This window comes from Xiphias gladius, chromosome 21 (genome assembly GCF_016859285.1).
Source record: "Xiphias gladius isolate SHS-SW01 ecotype Sanya breed wild chromosome 21, ASM1685928v1, whole genome shotgun sequence".
Taxonomy (NCBI): Eukaryota; Metazoa; Chordata; class Actinopteri; order Istiophoriformes; family Xiphiidae; genus Xiphias; species Xiphias gladius.
The window spans coordinates 589,486-605,217 of NC_053420.1; the positions used below are offsets into that span (position 1 = coordinate 589,486).

Below are 15,732 nucleotides of genomic sequence, written 5' to 3' on the forward strand. Positions count from 1 at the left end.
TGGACACACACTGGTTTCACATGGAAACGGCATTTGAAAAAAATTAGATGACTTAGTGTCCAGTGCACACAGTCGATTCTTGTCGTCAGAAACTATTTTTCATCTCCCTGCCACTTTGTGCAGGGCACGAACTAGAAAAAAATACTATTTCATCCACACTTTTTGCTGTCAGCCATGTTGTTGGTAAACACAAATTGTCAGAGTCACGGGAGAAAAGAGGGAATGAGAAGGAGGCAAAGTCACAGGTTAGTTTTTCAGATAGGAGTTGATTGTGGAAAACAAAGACGGCATCGACTCCGACAGCAGATAATTTCTTCATCAGTAGTCTCCAGTCAAACCGCTGCAGGACGACGAATGACGAGCTGCTCACGCAGAAAGATGTTCTGGTTCGAGGTGACGGCTGAAAACACCAAGTGTCGATGTGAAATGAGGCAGCTGAAGGAAAAACGAAAGGCACAGGAAGAAAGATTGACTTTAGTGAACACGGTGTCAAAGGTTCGGCCGTTCAGAGACCTAAATGAACAATCAACAGAGGAGAAGAGGGTGGAAAATAACAAGGTAAGCGGAGAGAGGGAAAGAACATTGATTTTTTTTGAATGCAGGGGATTAACGAAAATGAGGAGAGAGGAGGAAACAGAAAAGAAATGAGAGAAGAGGGTCAAAGGCGGAGGAGCGGAGGGTGCAGCTAAAGACATGACAGGAAGACAATGCACTCCTGATGAAGCAGGAGAATATATGTAGAGATGTCTGCAGTGAGCTGTCCGCATTTCAAAAGGTCCTTTCCATGTGAAACCAGCGTGGGTCCACACTGACAGCGTCTCCAGGTGGCTTTAGCAGAGAGCTCTGTCCAGGTGAGACACCTGGACACCTGGACAAACTCTTCTCAGTAGCAAGAAGCAAAACTGCATCACAGCGACATCTGGCGAGGAGCGAGACGGCGAGACAGCTGATAACATCTGGATTTTATTTATTTAAAGGTGCGGGTTCCCGACAGCAGCTCAGTTGTGTGTTCAGATTCACTGAGCAGCTACAGCTTCGTTTAGTAGAGTCTCAGTTTTCCCCGAACACCTGAAACACCGATCTGCACTTTAACATCCCCACACAGAGACGCTTTAACGTCTACACACTGAGACTCTGAGACGCTTTAACGTCTACACACTGAGACTCTGAGACGCTTTAACGTTAACACACAGAGACGCTTTAACGTTAACACACAGAGACGCTTTAACGTCTACACACTGAGACTCTGAGACGCTTTAACGTTTACACAGAGACGCTTTAACGTTTACACACTGAGATGCTTTAAAGTTTACACACTGAGACACTGAGACGCTTTAACGTTTACACACTGAGACACTGAGACGCTTTAACGTTTACACACCGAGACATTGAGACGATTTAACGTTTACACGCCGAGACACTGAGACGCTTTAACGTTTACACGCCGAGACACTGAGACGCTTTAACATCTACATACTGAGACGCTTTAACGTTTACACACTGAGACACTGAGACGCTTTAACATTTACACACCGAGACACTGAGACGCTTTAACGTTTACACACAGAGACACTTTAACGTTTACACACTGAGACACTGAGACGCTTTAACATTTACACACCGAGACACTGAGACCCTTTAACGTTTACACACTGAGACGCTTTAACGTTTACACAACGAGACACTGAAACGCTTTGACAGTTACACAGTTACGCAGTTTTAAAAATAATAATAATAATAATTTTAGTGTGGACGGAGGCTGAAACTGAGAGGAAAAAAATGTAACCAGTTTAATGTGGGCTAAGATGTGAAGAAAGAAGACAGTGAGGGAGGGAAGGACCTAGAAGACACATTGCAAAACATTCATTTCAATCCTGTACTAAAAATCATACAACTTATTTCAAGAATCCATCTGTCACCAGAAAATGTTCATGGTTTCAAATCTGGAACTTTCAGGAAGGAACTTAACCCTTTAATGGCCCCACACAGAAAACAGTTGAAGAATTATTCTTTGGATTCCTGGGCAAAAGCAAGAATCCGCTCTTTTTATTTTAAACTGACCTCCAAGGTTTTTAATTACAACCTTCTACCAAACAATGGAGACGTTCCTTTACCGTAAAAATTCACTTTCAACAATTTGCAATCATTTTTCTCCATCAAAGGGAAATGACAGGACTTTTTTGGTCGCACATCTTTTTTCCTTTCATGCGTAAAGTTACAGCTCAGCAGCAGCTTGACAGCCAGTGTACTGTGGGTGGTGAAAAGTGGCAGAGGAGCAGAAAGGAGAGGCCGTGCTTTATATGGAGGAGCTGAAGGAGAAAATGAGGTGGAGGAAAGGGAGACGTGGCAGATCCAGGTGTTGATAGGTTGAAGGCAGGATATTGTGTGGGTACGACAGAGAGGAGGGACAGGAGGACAGAAAGAGTGTTGGAGTCAAAGGAGGAAAAGTAAAAGTGTGGGATGTGAGGAGGAAGTACAGGAATTTGTGGAAGAAGAAGAGGATTGTGATGTCAAGCACAGCGGCTTCAGAAAGTCTTTTGTTTTGTAGATTTCATTGTGAATGGATAAAGCTGATATTCTTGTCCGTTAATCTACCCTCCATAATCCACGATGACAAAGGGAAAACACGTTTTTAGAGTTTCTTGCAAATTTATTGGAGACACGAGCACATGAGCACATTTTTGACTCTTCATCACACGAGCGTGATGCTGCCACCACCATGTGCTGAGCAGAACCTGGTCTTCACCAGACACAGCGTTTGGAGTTCTGTCCAGAGATTAAAATTCTTCTCTCCTCAGGCCAGATAACCTTTCTCCTCGTGCTCTCAGAGTCCTTCAAATGCTGTCTGGCAAACAGCGGGCTGTCATAGGTCTTTTCCTCAAAGTGGCTGAATACTTTTCTAAATTAGAGATTATTTGAGATGAGAGGGTTATTGAGTGTAAATTGCAATTTAATCTGTTTACATTAAATCTACAGAAGATTGAAACAAAGAGAGAATGAACACGAGAGAGCTATCAGCAGAAAAGAGAGGAATCCCCCTGGGATAGCACTTTTCAACCATACCAAACAGAGTTTCAGCGCCACCTTGGGGTGGAGATCATGTTTATTACTCAAAAGAAGTGATTAAAAATGAAAAATGCATCTAGTAAAAATAATTTTCAGATGATTTGAACATGAAAATAGTTGTTAGGTGCAGCCCTAGAATGAAAGATGAACTCCTAATTAACGTGAGGTTATAATTTATTGAGACTTTGGCCTAATATTGAAGCTTTTAGCGCCAATTCAGGTGCTTTATGGTAAATCTGAAATCTGGTGAGATAAATATTGCCTCCAGTTTGGTCTTTCTGCAGTCAGGTATCAAACAAGCATTTCATGGCAAAACCTGTATTATTCTGCCACTATCTACTTTTAAATCTGTAATTCATTGGATAGTGAAGTTTTTGGTTTGGGGGGGATATATATATACACACACACACACACACACACACACACACACACACACACACACACACACACACACTGCTTTTTAATCTTTTTACCTTCTTTTTAAACTTTTTTTTTTTTAATTCTTTGACCTTTGGAATATGAAGCCCCCCCCCCCACTGATGTGGAGTGTGTTAACTGGTGAATAAACCTGAGGAAACAGAACCTGTTGGGTTGGATCAGTAACCGAAGTGCACCGATTGGCGAACCATAAGGAAGAAATGATAAATTATCGACATGTCGAGGAACTTAAGCCTCTGAAGAGTCAGCGTCCACAGGATCCAGCTCCATCGCGGCGGCTGGAGACAGCCTCCACGAGTGGAGCACCTCACTGTGGCTTTTCCTTCTCTGGGTTTGTTTTTACCAACAGCAGCTCGTGTCTCCGAAGCCTGAAATTCACTGTGAAAGTGTATAAATGCCCGTATTTATTGGCTAATGACTTCAAATTGATCTTTAATGATGCGCTTTATTTGCGTCTGAGTCTGTCTTCAAAGAAGCTGCTAAGGCTCGCGTTACCTGCCTCGTGTCGACTGCTGCTCTTGGCTGTTACCTTCATTAATTAGCAGCGATGTTTGTCGCACCGTCGGCGGGACTCGTGATACCGCCGAGTCTTTTAAAGACTGCCGATGCCTCGTAAATGTCGGGCAGGGAGAACGTGCTTTGGATGCAGTGGATGTCATACAGTGGCTGATATAAACGGTACTTCATTAGTGTCCAACAACACATTTCATGTTTTGTATATTGACTATTCCCTTTATGACAGGTGAGTTGTGTTGTGCATTGAATTATTTCGGCCATGCACATGGTTCACAGTTCCTGTCTATGCACGTGTGAAGGGAGCAAGTTAAGCCAGTGTGAAGCGTGTAGTTAAAGAGTGAGGAGCGGAAAAGTATCCGAACTGGAGGCGAAACGGTCAGAGGGACAGAAACATGATGAGAGGAGACGTCAGGTGGGGGAACGGTGGGGGAATGAAGGGACGACTGGATGAGTGCAGCCGGGAGGAGAGAGGGAAGAGAGGTTGTGACGTGAAAACGTCCAGCGAACGGACGGCCACCGGGAAAGAGGCAGCGAGCGTGAAGAGCGGGTGCCATGGCGACGTCGACATCCCCAGGCGAAGTGTTTCCCTCAGCCCCTGAGGTGTAAGCGCACATGTCCCAAGATGCACTGGGGCTACAGATGCTAACGGGAAAGTCAGTTGTGGCGTGACTCCAAGTTTACGTAGGGTGGAGATATTTAAAATAACACGTGACCGATGTCTGAAAAGGTCAGGACTGAGACGGTTAAAGGAGCAGTTCAACATTTAGTTCCCTCCTCCTCTTCTCTTTCTCCCTGAGAGTCAGATGTTCAGACTGATACCGCTCTCCCGTCTGCACAGTAAGGTAAAAACGACATGTGGTTTTCTGTCCTTCACAAACTGTCAGCAGGACAGTGTCCTCCACGCGTTCCCGTACGGTTAGCCCCGTGTGTGTGTCGGGGTCACACCATGTAAACAGCCTGATGTGTTACCTCTGTTGTGTTACGTATAATTGGAGTTGGTCGTTAGCGGTTGCGCTTCATTTATTTAGTCTGCACCAGGAAATCACTGAGACAGTGAACTGGTAGAGATCTGGGTCCATTACTTTTATAACGGGAAACATTTTGACCACGTACTGTAAATGACGCACAGAATCGCTACGTGGACAGCGAGGGCGCGCAGGTGGTTTATTAGGCATTAGATATGATGCAGAGTCTCTGTCAGCTCACACTCAAACGGCAGCCGCTGCTGGAGATGCTGTGATCAACTTTAGCAACTGTCCAGTGGTAACACACACACAACATTTTCTATTTGGATTCAGCCACAACAAGATGTGAAACACGTGTTTATTGGTCTGTGGTATTTACTACACCGAGGTTTTGTGTGCGTACCACACAGAGCCGTCGTTGGGAGCAGATAAAAAATGCTCTGGCACTTAATCTCCTTAAAACTCAGAATGTTTTTAGTAACTAAACAAACAAGATATACGATGTAAATCGGTGACCCTTCAAATTAACCGGTCGGTGAACGCCAGGCTAGCTGTTTCCCCCTGTTCCCAGTCTTTACGCTAAGCTAAGCTAACCAGCTGCTGGCCTTAGCTTCACGTTTGCTGTACGGACATGAGAGTGGTGGCAATCTGAGCGTCAGACTCTCGGAGACAAAGAGGAAAAGAACCTTGCAACTGCTTCACAAAGAGAAGGATAAAGACCTCAGAGGCGACACAGATGGATCGTGACAAACTGCAGAGTTTAAAATCACCTGTCTTCTTTTCTGTCTCGCAGCCAACGAGTGAAGAAGACCTCTGCCCCATCTGCTACGCTCACTCCATCTCTGCCATCTTCAAGCCCTGCTCCCACAAGTCCTGCAAGTGAGTCCACACACACACACACACACACACACACACACACACACACACACACACTAGTCCTTCCACACTAGTTCTCCCGCTTCCTCGTTCAGCAACAGAAATCCTGGAGAACACGAGGAAAATGTTGCTGAAGTCAGTCCAGCTTCTGGTTTCTGTTGCTGCTCCAAATCTTTCATCTTCTAGTAGCACAACGTCTGGCTGTGCCAAAGTATTATTTTCAAATATGATCAAAGTATATGATTTTTAATGCAGGGACCGAATCGTCACTAGTGTTGAGGACGTTTTCAGTGAAGGAAATCATTAGCAAAGAACTTGGTTATAGTGAGTTTATTCTCCGTCCGAAGGCAACATCTGCCCCTCTACGCTCATCTGGACGAAGAAGAGTGTTTATGTGGACCACCTCTCGGGGCCAAGTATCTCCCCCACCCTTAAAAATGGCTCTGAGAGTCAGGCTAGGACTAAAAGCACTGCTACCTCAGAGTGGGACCGAGAGTTATCGATGAAAAACTAGTTAACAGACGTAAATAAGACGCGTCATTTTCCTCCCCACAGCCCCCAACCCTGCACCAAGCGAACATGTTGGGGACCAGTCACTCGATCAACCCTCCATCAAACTCCTGGCGAGGGCAAATATGACCACTCCAAAATGCGTCACTGGGATTACTGACTGTAATGTAATTAATGGAATGACTTCATTTCAAATTGTAATCCTTACGCGGCTCATTACCGAAAAAAGTAATCACATTACTGCAGCGGGGGTGGTTTGGAGCGCGAGAAAGGGAGAAATCAAAAAGAACAAATAGCAAGATTTATATGTGTGTAGGCAAATAATGAGGATAAGCAGTTACAAAAGTTACATATGCAAAAATATGATGCCCAAATCAATTAGAGTCGCTTACAGACCACACGCGGTGGCGTAAGTAAAGACCAGCAAGTCAGGTGCAGGTCATAAAAAAGAAAGGTAGATTTAGGATGGCAGGTAATTTGACTCAGCTGCGCCAAATGATCCACTCCAGCCACAGTTTATAGTCCATAATAGTGTTTCAGTGTTTTGCATGTGATGTGTAGCGTTGTACACGAAAGTCTGTGTCACCCAGTGTTGGGAAATTGACCGTAACACCGCAAACACATCTCTAATAATTAGAAATATATATAAATGATAAATCAGGATGGGACATCAGATTGTACTGGTAGTTGAGATATTCCTCATGACGACTAAGCAGGTGACGAAAATTGATGACGCTGAGAGTTTTTCGACTGATCTCTGACTCTGAGACGCTGAGATGTGTGTGTTTATTGAGCCACAAACACATCGACACGCTCCCGTGTCCGTTTATTCAGTTTCCACTCAGGTTTTCTTTAGAGTTCAATTATTCTCTATTATTATTATTAGTGCTGTTGGTGTTGTTCCTCTTGTTGTTTTAAACCAGCCAATGAATTATTCATCCCACTAGGGAATCCCTCTTTTCCCTCAGCTCCTCCACGGGCAGGTCAAAGGTCAGGGGCAGCGTTAGAAATGCCTCATTTGTGTCGGGGGGGGGGACCAGTGCTTTGTCCAAGGACACTCCTGCAGAGTGGCTTCCTGTCACGGGGGGGTTCACAAACGGTTGTGCTGTTGAAGGTCATTGTCCTTGCTCAGTATGCTTCTCAGATGTTCAAACCGTGAGATGGACAAAGTGCTTGTGAGCATCCCGCTGAGCCCGCAGGGTCCGATTTCACCTTTCAACACTGTGCTACAGATGCAGAATTTTCTTAATCCAGCAGAGATCGTGTTAAAAATCAACAGTCCATAAATAATGTTAAAAGATGAAGTTAGATTATAATGACTAAATAATGCATTCGCTTAAAATTGCTATGCTACGAGTCCTTTTGATCACTATTCAGCAAATGAGCAGATGAGTTTAAAATATTAAATATAGCAAATAACACTGCACAACGTCCAGCTCCGCTCGCGACATAAATTAGATGAGACTGAATATACTGGACAGATCAGCACTTCCATTATAATCTACTTTTCTTATGTCGTGAAAAAATGTAAAAGTAAAAAAAATCATACGGTACACAATCGACCTTAATCAAGCAAATAACAAATTATAGTAAAATTGCTTATTGTACTTTCCATTACAATGGTAGGACGACAAAAATAGGAAGGCTGTGTAAGACTCTGTATGGTCAAGACTCTCACCCTACTACAAATTACTTGTAGTCTCCTGTTGGTGAAGATGCAAATACGCCATTATGCATCAGAGACTATCAGGTATCTTCACCATCCTGCTTTTGACTGATGTTTCAATTCCAGCATTTTTTTAGGACAATATTAAAAAGAATATAGATGTAAATAAATGAAGTAAAAAATGAGCTGGAATTATGTTTTTTCACCCAGAGGATCGACTGCAGGTTTTCCTTTCAGGCCGCATACAGTTCCGGCTCATTGAGCTCACTCGATCGATTCAATCAATAACAGTAATGAACTCTTAATTGACTAATTATTGACTTCCCTACACTGTAAACATCATTAGTACTTGTGCTAAAGCAAATGGTACAGAAAAAAAAAACGCTTAGAAAGTAAGAAAATTTAAAAAAGCAACTTTATTATAAAATCTGAGTCTGTTCTCTGCAGCGGTTTTAATGAGACATACACAACGCAGACTGACTGACCGGATGCTGCTGCTTTAGACGAGGAATTGACAGCGTTTCGTTCACCTGAAGGCCTCATCCATCCAAACAGCTGGCTCACACACACACATGGACGACTTCTGGGGTCCTCCAGTTTTCTGTTTGTTCATTAAATTCAGTCCTTGAAACAGGGAAAGGCGCAAACAACACATCAACACACACGTTTACATAAAAAACATGCATATAACATCTCAGATTATATTTGCACATAATAAAATATAAACTATGAAATATAAATACTTTATGGACACAGACATATAGGTGTGTGATGTGTGTTATGGTGTGAGTCAGCTGTTTGGTAACTGCTGATTGCATCTCTGTGGGCAACAGACCGTGGTCCAATTCATATCTCAATACATATTTCATGTTGTGCTGGAGCTCCGCTTGATTTAGCTTAGCTGGCACCGCAATTCAGCGGTGGTATGGATTATTCTGGTGCTGATTGAGAGCGCTGTCACGGGAGAGGAACCATGCTCAGCTGGGCTGATTCAAACACTTGCAAGACCAAACTCAGGCTCCGTTCTACCCACGAATCTCTCCCCTCTTTCCTGTACTTTTAATCCCTCTGTATCCACGTCTGACTTTCTTTTCCTCCTTCATTTCTTTTGGCTGCACTGCAACAGCGGGGCCAGCCCCATAAAACGCAAATGTCACTGACGGATTGACTGAGCGAGTGTCTGAGTGATGAAGTTACACCATTGGTCACTCGGTTAAGTGTTGGACTTTCCCCATTGGCCGTTGCTCTTTCAAAAGGAATTGACGCAAACGGTTTCTATTACGTCGTCAGGGGTGTTTACAGGCAGTGTTGCCAACGTAGCGCCTTTGTTGCTAGATTTACCGACTTTTCTTCACGAAAGCACCTAGAGACAAATCCAGAGACCTTCTGGACAAACCTCAGCTACTTTCTGTAGAAGAGAGTCGCCAGTGTTTCCCCGCAAGTGGCAGGTCGGGCTTTCCCTCCGCAGACAACACCTCTCTATGCGTCTCATTCAACTGACCACATGCCAGTTGACACAGATGTGGAGCTGAATTTAAGGTGCTTAAAAAATGTGCTCTCTTTTGAATGTTAATTATCAGTGGGTATCTGCCTAATTCTGCTATCACAGGCATTTTTTTTTTTTTTTTTCTTTTATACATATAAAATGTGTCTGCAGAATTCTGCATGTAGAGTTTGTTGGGTGTTTATCCAACAGGAACAGCCATGGTGACTGAGTGGACCCCACACCTCACTACCAAATAGCCCACTATCTAATATTTTAAGACAGCTTTTAATTGGTGTTTGGAAGTAATAAAATGTTCTCTTAATTGCATTTAGAGCTCTTAGAACCTTTACCGTAGCACTGTAGGTGGTAAAATGTGCATAAACCAATGCAGTTATTGGGGGTCATGTATGGGTAGAGTCGTGGAATGGCAGACAGACAGGCACTGTCCCCGATCTCCTTGTGACATGGAAGAGGTGTGACAGCCAAGACAGCCCAAAAATGTCCAGAGCCTTCAGCATCTCAGGGCGAACCTCATCCTCTCCTGGCGCCATCCCACCTCCCCGAACTCCTCCCTCTCCCGGGTTTTTGTATCCAGGACCGCGCAGCCGCAGCCCTTTTGGACTGCCGGTACCTGTCTGCTACTTTAGAAGGCCCCTGGCCAGCGAGGCTTGAAAAGGCCTTCAGCTTGACCGCTTCCCTCACCACCGATGTCCACTAGCGGGTTCTTGGGTTACGCCACGACAGGCACCTACGAGCTTCCGACCACAAACCCTAACAACCGCATCCGCAATAGTCTCAGAACATGCACCACTCAGATTCCATGTCCCCGAGCATCTCCCAGGAATTGTGTAAAGTTCTTCCGTAGGTGGGAGACCCCACGTGCAGCGGTCTCCCTCGCCATCGGATTGAATGGCGCTCACCTGACGAGATTGTTTTTGTTTGTACTCATCAACAAAATGTGCACATGGAAAACAATCCACCAATGTACACTTCTAAAGACACTAATTAATCCTTACAAAAACTGAAGAGTAAAAACGACAAATTGCTGTTTTACAGATTAAAAAAACCACATCTGACATGTTAAATCAGCGAACTAAGGGGAGCTGGTAGGTGGAGGCTAGCTGCTTCCCCCTTTCCAGTCTGTGCGCTAAGCTAAGCTAACCAGCAGGCTGTGTCCCCAAATCATTCATTTACTCAGAGTCCTGGGTAGGGAAGGTGTCATGGCGCTAGGAATAAGGTGGATACAAGAAACTCTACAGAATTAGCAGAATTAGCTTTGTACACTCGTACATTATTAATCAGACGTTTCCTTCTCTGTTCTCTCTGCACAGAGCCTGTATCAACCAGCATCTGATGAACAACAAGGACTGTTTCTTCTGCAAAGCCACAATCACCGGGGTCGAAGACTACAGCAAGCCCGCCAACTCCTAACACGCACACCTGACCTGACACACACACGCGCACACACACACACACACACACACACACACACACACACACACACACACACACACACACACACACACACACACACGTGACATATACGTAAGCTGTAAAGATGTGAAGCCCTTCATACTCAAACTTCAGACCACATATCAGTGAACCCAAAGATTTCTCACAGAGGTCTGTACTGTACTGTATGTATGTACAAGTATGTGCAGCCATTTTTGGAAATGTACAGATTCACTCTCAACAAGTCACTGTAATCCACAGAACTTCCTCTTTCTAACTTAAGAAAGGACGAACTGAATGATACATTGGCCGAGATTGAACTGGTGTAATTTGAGTTGACAGAAAGTGGACAGAACTGCTCACATCCTGGTTCCTAAGCATGAATCAACGAGTATGTGCGGCTGTGAATGTGTGTTACACTATAGTCACGTATAGCGTGTAGCAAATGTAAGTGTGGGCTGCAGTCAGGTGACACATTACTGAGTTTGGAAAGTATAAGAGGGAGGGTCCCGAGCTGAAACAATGAATGAACACAAGCCCTTTTCAGACATGGCATTCTTCCTGCCTCGTCTGTCTGCTACCGTGAAGGCCCTTTTTCATTCGGACATTGGAGGCTTTTACGTAAATATTCCGAAAACGTATATAAAACTGTCGATCACAACTAAAAGCCACACACATGTGCGTCGTGTCTCCGAGACAAGAGGTTAGAATACGTCCTCTGAGCAGAGCTACTGCTTCATCCTCTCTTGGTGGACTGAGGACAGACTGATGCTAACTTCAGTAGGAGGAAAGAAGTGGTAGAAATGGAAGCAAAACGAGTCAACACTGGCGCTGGTTTCCACCGCGGGAGGCAGCTCTGGGAGAGTAAAGGAAAGAAGCTTGGTGCTGAACTCGCAACGTTTCTTCCAGACTGGTGAGTAAACAGCTGCTAACGCTGACGTTGGCTGCGTAGCCATAGCCAACATTTACGTATAGCATCTTTAATTGACTGTCATCGCATTTACAAAAAGACGTGTACGTATGTCTGAAAGGGGCTTTAGTTAGAAGTAATGGACCTGCTGGAACCACACACTGGAAACATTTTCCCTTTAGTCGCTTTTTATAAATCTGTAGATACAGTATGTTATCCCGCATGTCACCCATGTAGACACGGAGCAAACATTAAACTCCACATAGAACGTACTGTAGACCTCAGTTTGCCAGGTTGGGTTTGAATCTAGGACCTTTTTGCTGTGAGCTGACAATGTTGTACATCTGAAATTTACACTTTCCCCCCCGTGCACTAAGTTTACTTTATAGTTTTAGATTCCAGTCTGAGTTTGCAACATGTGCTGTAGCACTGATACAGTCCCATCAGGGCAAACACACACACACACACACACTTCGGCTATTAATAGAGGTTATCCTGCAGTGTTGTTAGGCACTGAAAGTGCAGGACACACACACACAGGTATAACCCACAAACATCATGATGAAGAGAGATGACAGGGCACTGGGGACTCCGTGTTCTCTGTACAACAGCAGACACACACACACACACGCACACACACACACACACACACACACACACACACACACACACACACACACACGCACACACACGGCCACATAACTCCCCAATAAAAAGAGAGAACGCGATGGGAGGACAGCAGCGTCCTTGAGCATGAGAACTAGCTGTCATATTAGCACAACAATTCAACTCTACCTGTCAGTGCAGGTACGCCGCACACACACACACACACACACAAGTCCTCACAGAGGAACAGGATGGTAGGCGTGCACCTTTATCTCTGTGGAGAAACACTAAGACAGGCAGGGAACAATGGAAAACTCATACCTCACCCTACCTATGGATGGATTACAGGACGGGGTCAGTGGGGACAGTTATTTTGTGTCTCTTTGTGGTTTTCTTTCTGACGTCAAAGGGCCTCTGGGCCGGAGCTTCGGTTTGAAGCGACTGCTCGCCACTCTCTGTGGACACGACGACCACAAGAGACACAAAACGACCATAAAGACTCAAAAAGACCACAAAACATGCAAACAACTACAAACGTAGACGCCGTGTTGTCTCTTTGAGTCTGAGCGTCTCGCTCCTTTGTAGGAGGGGTCCGGGGGCCTTCTTCTCATAATCCATCCATGACCCTACCTACAGGTATGCATATACTTTGGCACCAACGTACTGTAAACAAATACACACTATTTCTACCATTACTGGTGCAGGGAGTAGGTCTACAGCCATGGTAACTGTACCTTAGAAAACAGACTTTAAATACTTTTAATACTTGGGTGTTCTTCTAAAGGACAAATGCAGTCTTAACGCACAGGAATTCACACACATGCATACACACGGCGTCACACACCCCTCCACTCACAGAAAGGTCACTCCATCTGTCGATTAGATTTCTAGAAAAAAAAGTGTGATTTACATGTGATGGACTCGGTTTCCCCTTAGAGGAATAGTTTGATGTTTTTGGGAAACAGAGAAGAAGAAGGAGAAGAAGAGGATTCTCCAAAATGTCGAACTATTCCTTTAAGTAAATGAATCTTTGACCTGAGCGTTTCAAAGGACAGGGACTCTACTGTTCCTCTAACCACCGTGTCCAGATAAACCTCATTCCAACCTCTGGTGCTGGAGTTTGTTACAACAAAATAACGTGTACTGTTGTGTAAATGTGGCTCAGCTTCACTTATCCAGACCTCAAACTAAAACTGGTTATTTCAACGGGTAGCAACGTGGGCGAAGCTGCCTTTTGTCTAGTTAACCGTGTATTGTTCCATTACATTGTCATGAATGACTTCAGTCAGATACGGGATTGGTGTGGAATTAGGTGATTTTCCACCAACTAAAGGGATAATTCACGCTAAAAGAAATCAAGTGTAATTAATATAGGATCTTGGTGAAACCTGGCCCTTGTTTTGTCGTTGAATTGATTGTGATCTCTAGGAATGTGTTTCTTTATTTCAGCTTTATTTCAACATTTACAGGTTTAACCCTGAAATCATTTAACCCCTGTGAAGGGTCGGTTTCCAATATTTGTGCGGCAGATTTTCACATCATGACTTGGATTCATTTCTTTTCCTGTAGCTGTCCAGTTTGAAGGTTTCAAATTGCTGTTGTTATGTTGGTTTGACAACCGTAAGCAGGTCGAAGACCCATCAAATGTAGAAAATGCAAAGGAAAGTGAAAAGGGAAATCAGACATTGAAATAATAAATTGCCACCGTGAAACGGCAGTTTCAAACGGGAAGTCAAATTTAAAATCCTTCAATGGAAAATAGAAAAGTGTAATTTAAAATGAAAATGAGAACCTACTGTATATAAGAATATTTGAACAAGAAAATGACTTATTGAAATGATTGTCACTTCATTATCCAGTTTATTTTTTCAGCTTCAGCTTCTCCCTCTAACATTTAATTATGGCCTGATTATCCTGAGAACTCAAATGGGACTTTATTTTCCTTTTTCATTTTATTTCTGGGTATAATTAGAGTGAATGTATTTGAAACGTCGAATATCTCCTTTTTTAACACAGCCATATGCAGCTTTGAAGTATATATCAATTTCATTTTTTGGGAACATTTCACAGGCTGTTTTAATTATTATCTTTTGGAAACGAACCGCAATTTCTTTCACGGTTCTGTACAAGCTGTTGTGTCCAGAAAAGTAATAGTACGAATAATCTTTGGCTCTCTGAGGCGCAGCAGAGTGAGTTTCATCTGACATTACACTGACAAATGAATGATACAGCAAATACTCAAAAGCAACAGAGAAGAGTTAATGATGGTTTTGTTGGAAGGTCTGAATCTAAAGGGCTGTTTGACTAAATGTTGATGGACGATGGTCTGTTTTCAGTTTCACTGATGTTTGTGTGCTTGTTTTTCTCACCCTGTGAACTGATGGCGGTACTCGTACAGTGGTTAAAGCACGAATCTGAGTGAACAGAGTGTCTATGAAGCAGGTTTACAGAGAGCTTCAGTGGCGCCGCCGAAGGGGTTTCAAGGCTGCACTGAGCAATATTACAGCGACTGTTTTACTTGTTTCCATTTACCATTGACCTTGTTTTGGGGATGGGGGGGGCAGAGGGTGGTGGGGATGGACATACTTACTGCTTTCCATTTCTCCTTTGTGAGTGAGAGTGCACATATATTGATAGTGTAACTGCATTAAATTATTTATCCTAAGCCAACAGGTCTGCTTTGAGGTTTTCTCTTTCAGACTTTGATCTATTTCGTTTACTGTTTTTCTTGTTACGCTCTGTTGAATACTATATTTTAACTGCGACTCGATGTTCCTGTTCATGCCCATAAACATTCTTTGACTGACAGAGAGAGAGAGAAGAGGGACACTGCGAGGTTTTCGCCAAGCTATGTAAGTTCTTACAGGACTTGTTGCTTGCTTGTTAGAAAAAATTTTCTGACAAAAATATATCACGCAGACGATAACAGACGGAGGCGAAGCGGCAGCTGAGACCCGCGAAGAAGCCGAAGAAAACTGCTGCGAACACCAAACGAAGGTGAGCACCGAAACTCTAGCGGGACAGTTTTCCTTTTTCAGAAAAGTTCAAAACTAGAGCTAAGCTAACCTGCTAGAGGCTAAACACCAGCATGCTACATGGTGACCGAGGAGTGCCGCTAAAACGACCTTCCAACGCAGTGCGCACTGCCCCCTTCGCCACCCCAGCACCAGGGAGCAGCTGTACAAACTGTACGCACCGAAGCCACACAACACGTCCACACAACATGTCCCACTTACACTGG

The 15,732-nt window shown here is 43.9% G+C and overlaps 1 protein-coding gene across 3 annotated transcripts in view; it reads left to right on the top strand.

The window, feature by feature from the left end:
• The window catches only part of LOC120807266 (E3 ubiquitin-protein ligase RNF123), a 144,728-nt gene extending 129,490 nt beyond the window's left edge, over positions 1 to 15,238 (top strand). For all 3 annotated transcript variants that reach the window (XM_040159050.1, XM_040159049.1, XM_040159052.1), the window contains exons 39-40: positions 5,779 to 5,864; positions 10,855 to 15,238. In XM_040159050.1, coding sequence (XP_040014984.1) covers positions 5,779 to 5,864; positions 10,855 to 10,954 — 186 coding nt within the window. In that variant the 3' untranslated portion in view covers positions 10,955 to 15,238. The remainder of the gene's footprint in view (positions 1 to 5,778; positions 5,865 to 10,854) is intronic.
• Positions 15,239 to 15,732: the final 494 nt, after the last annotated feature.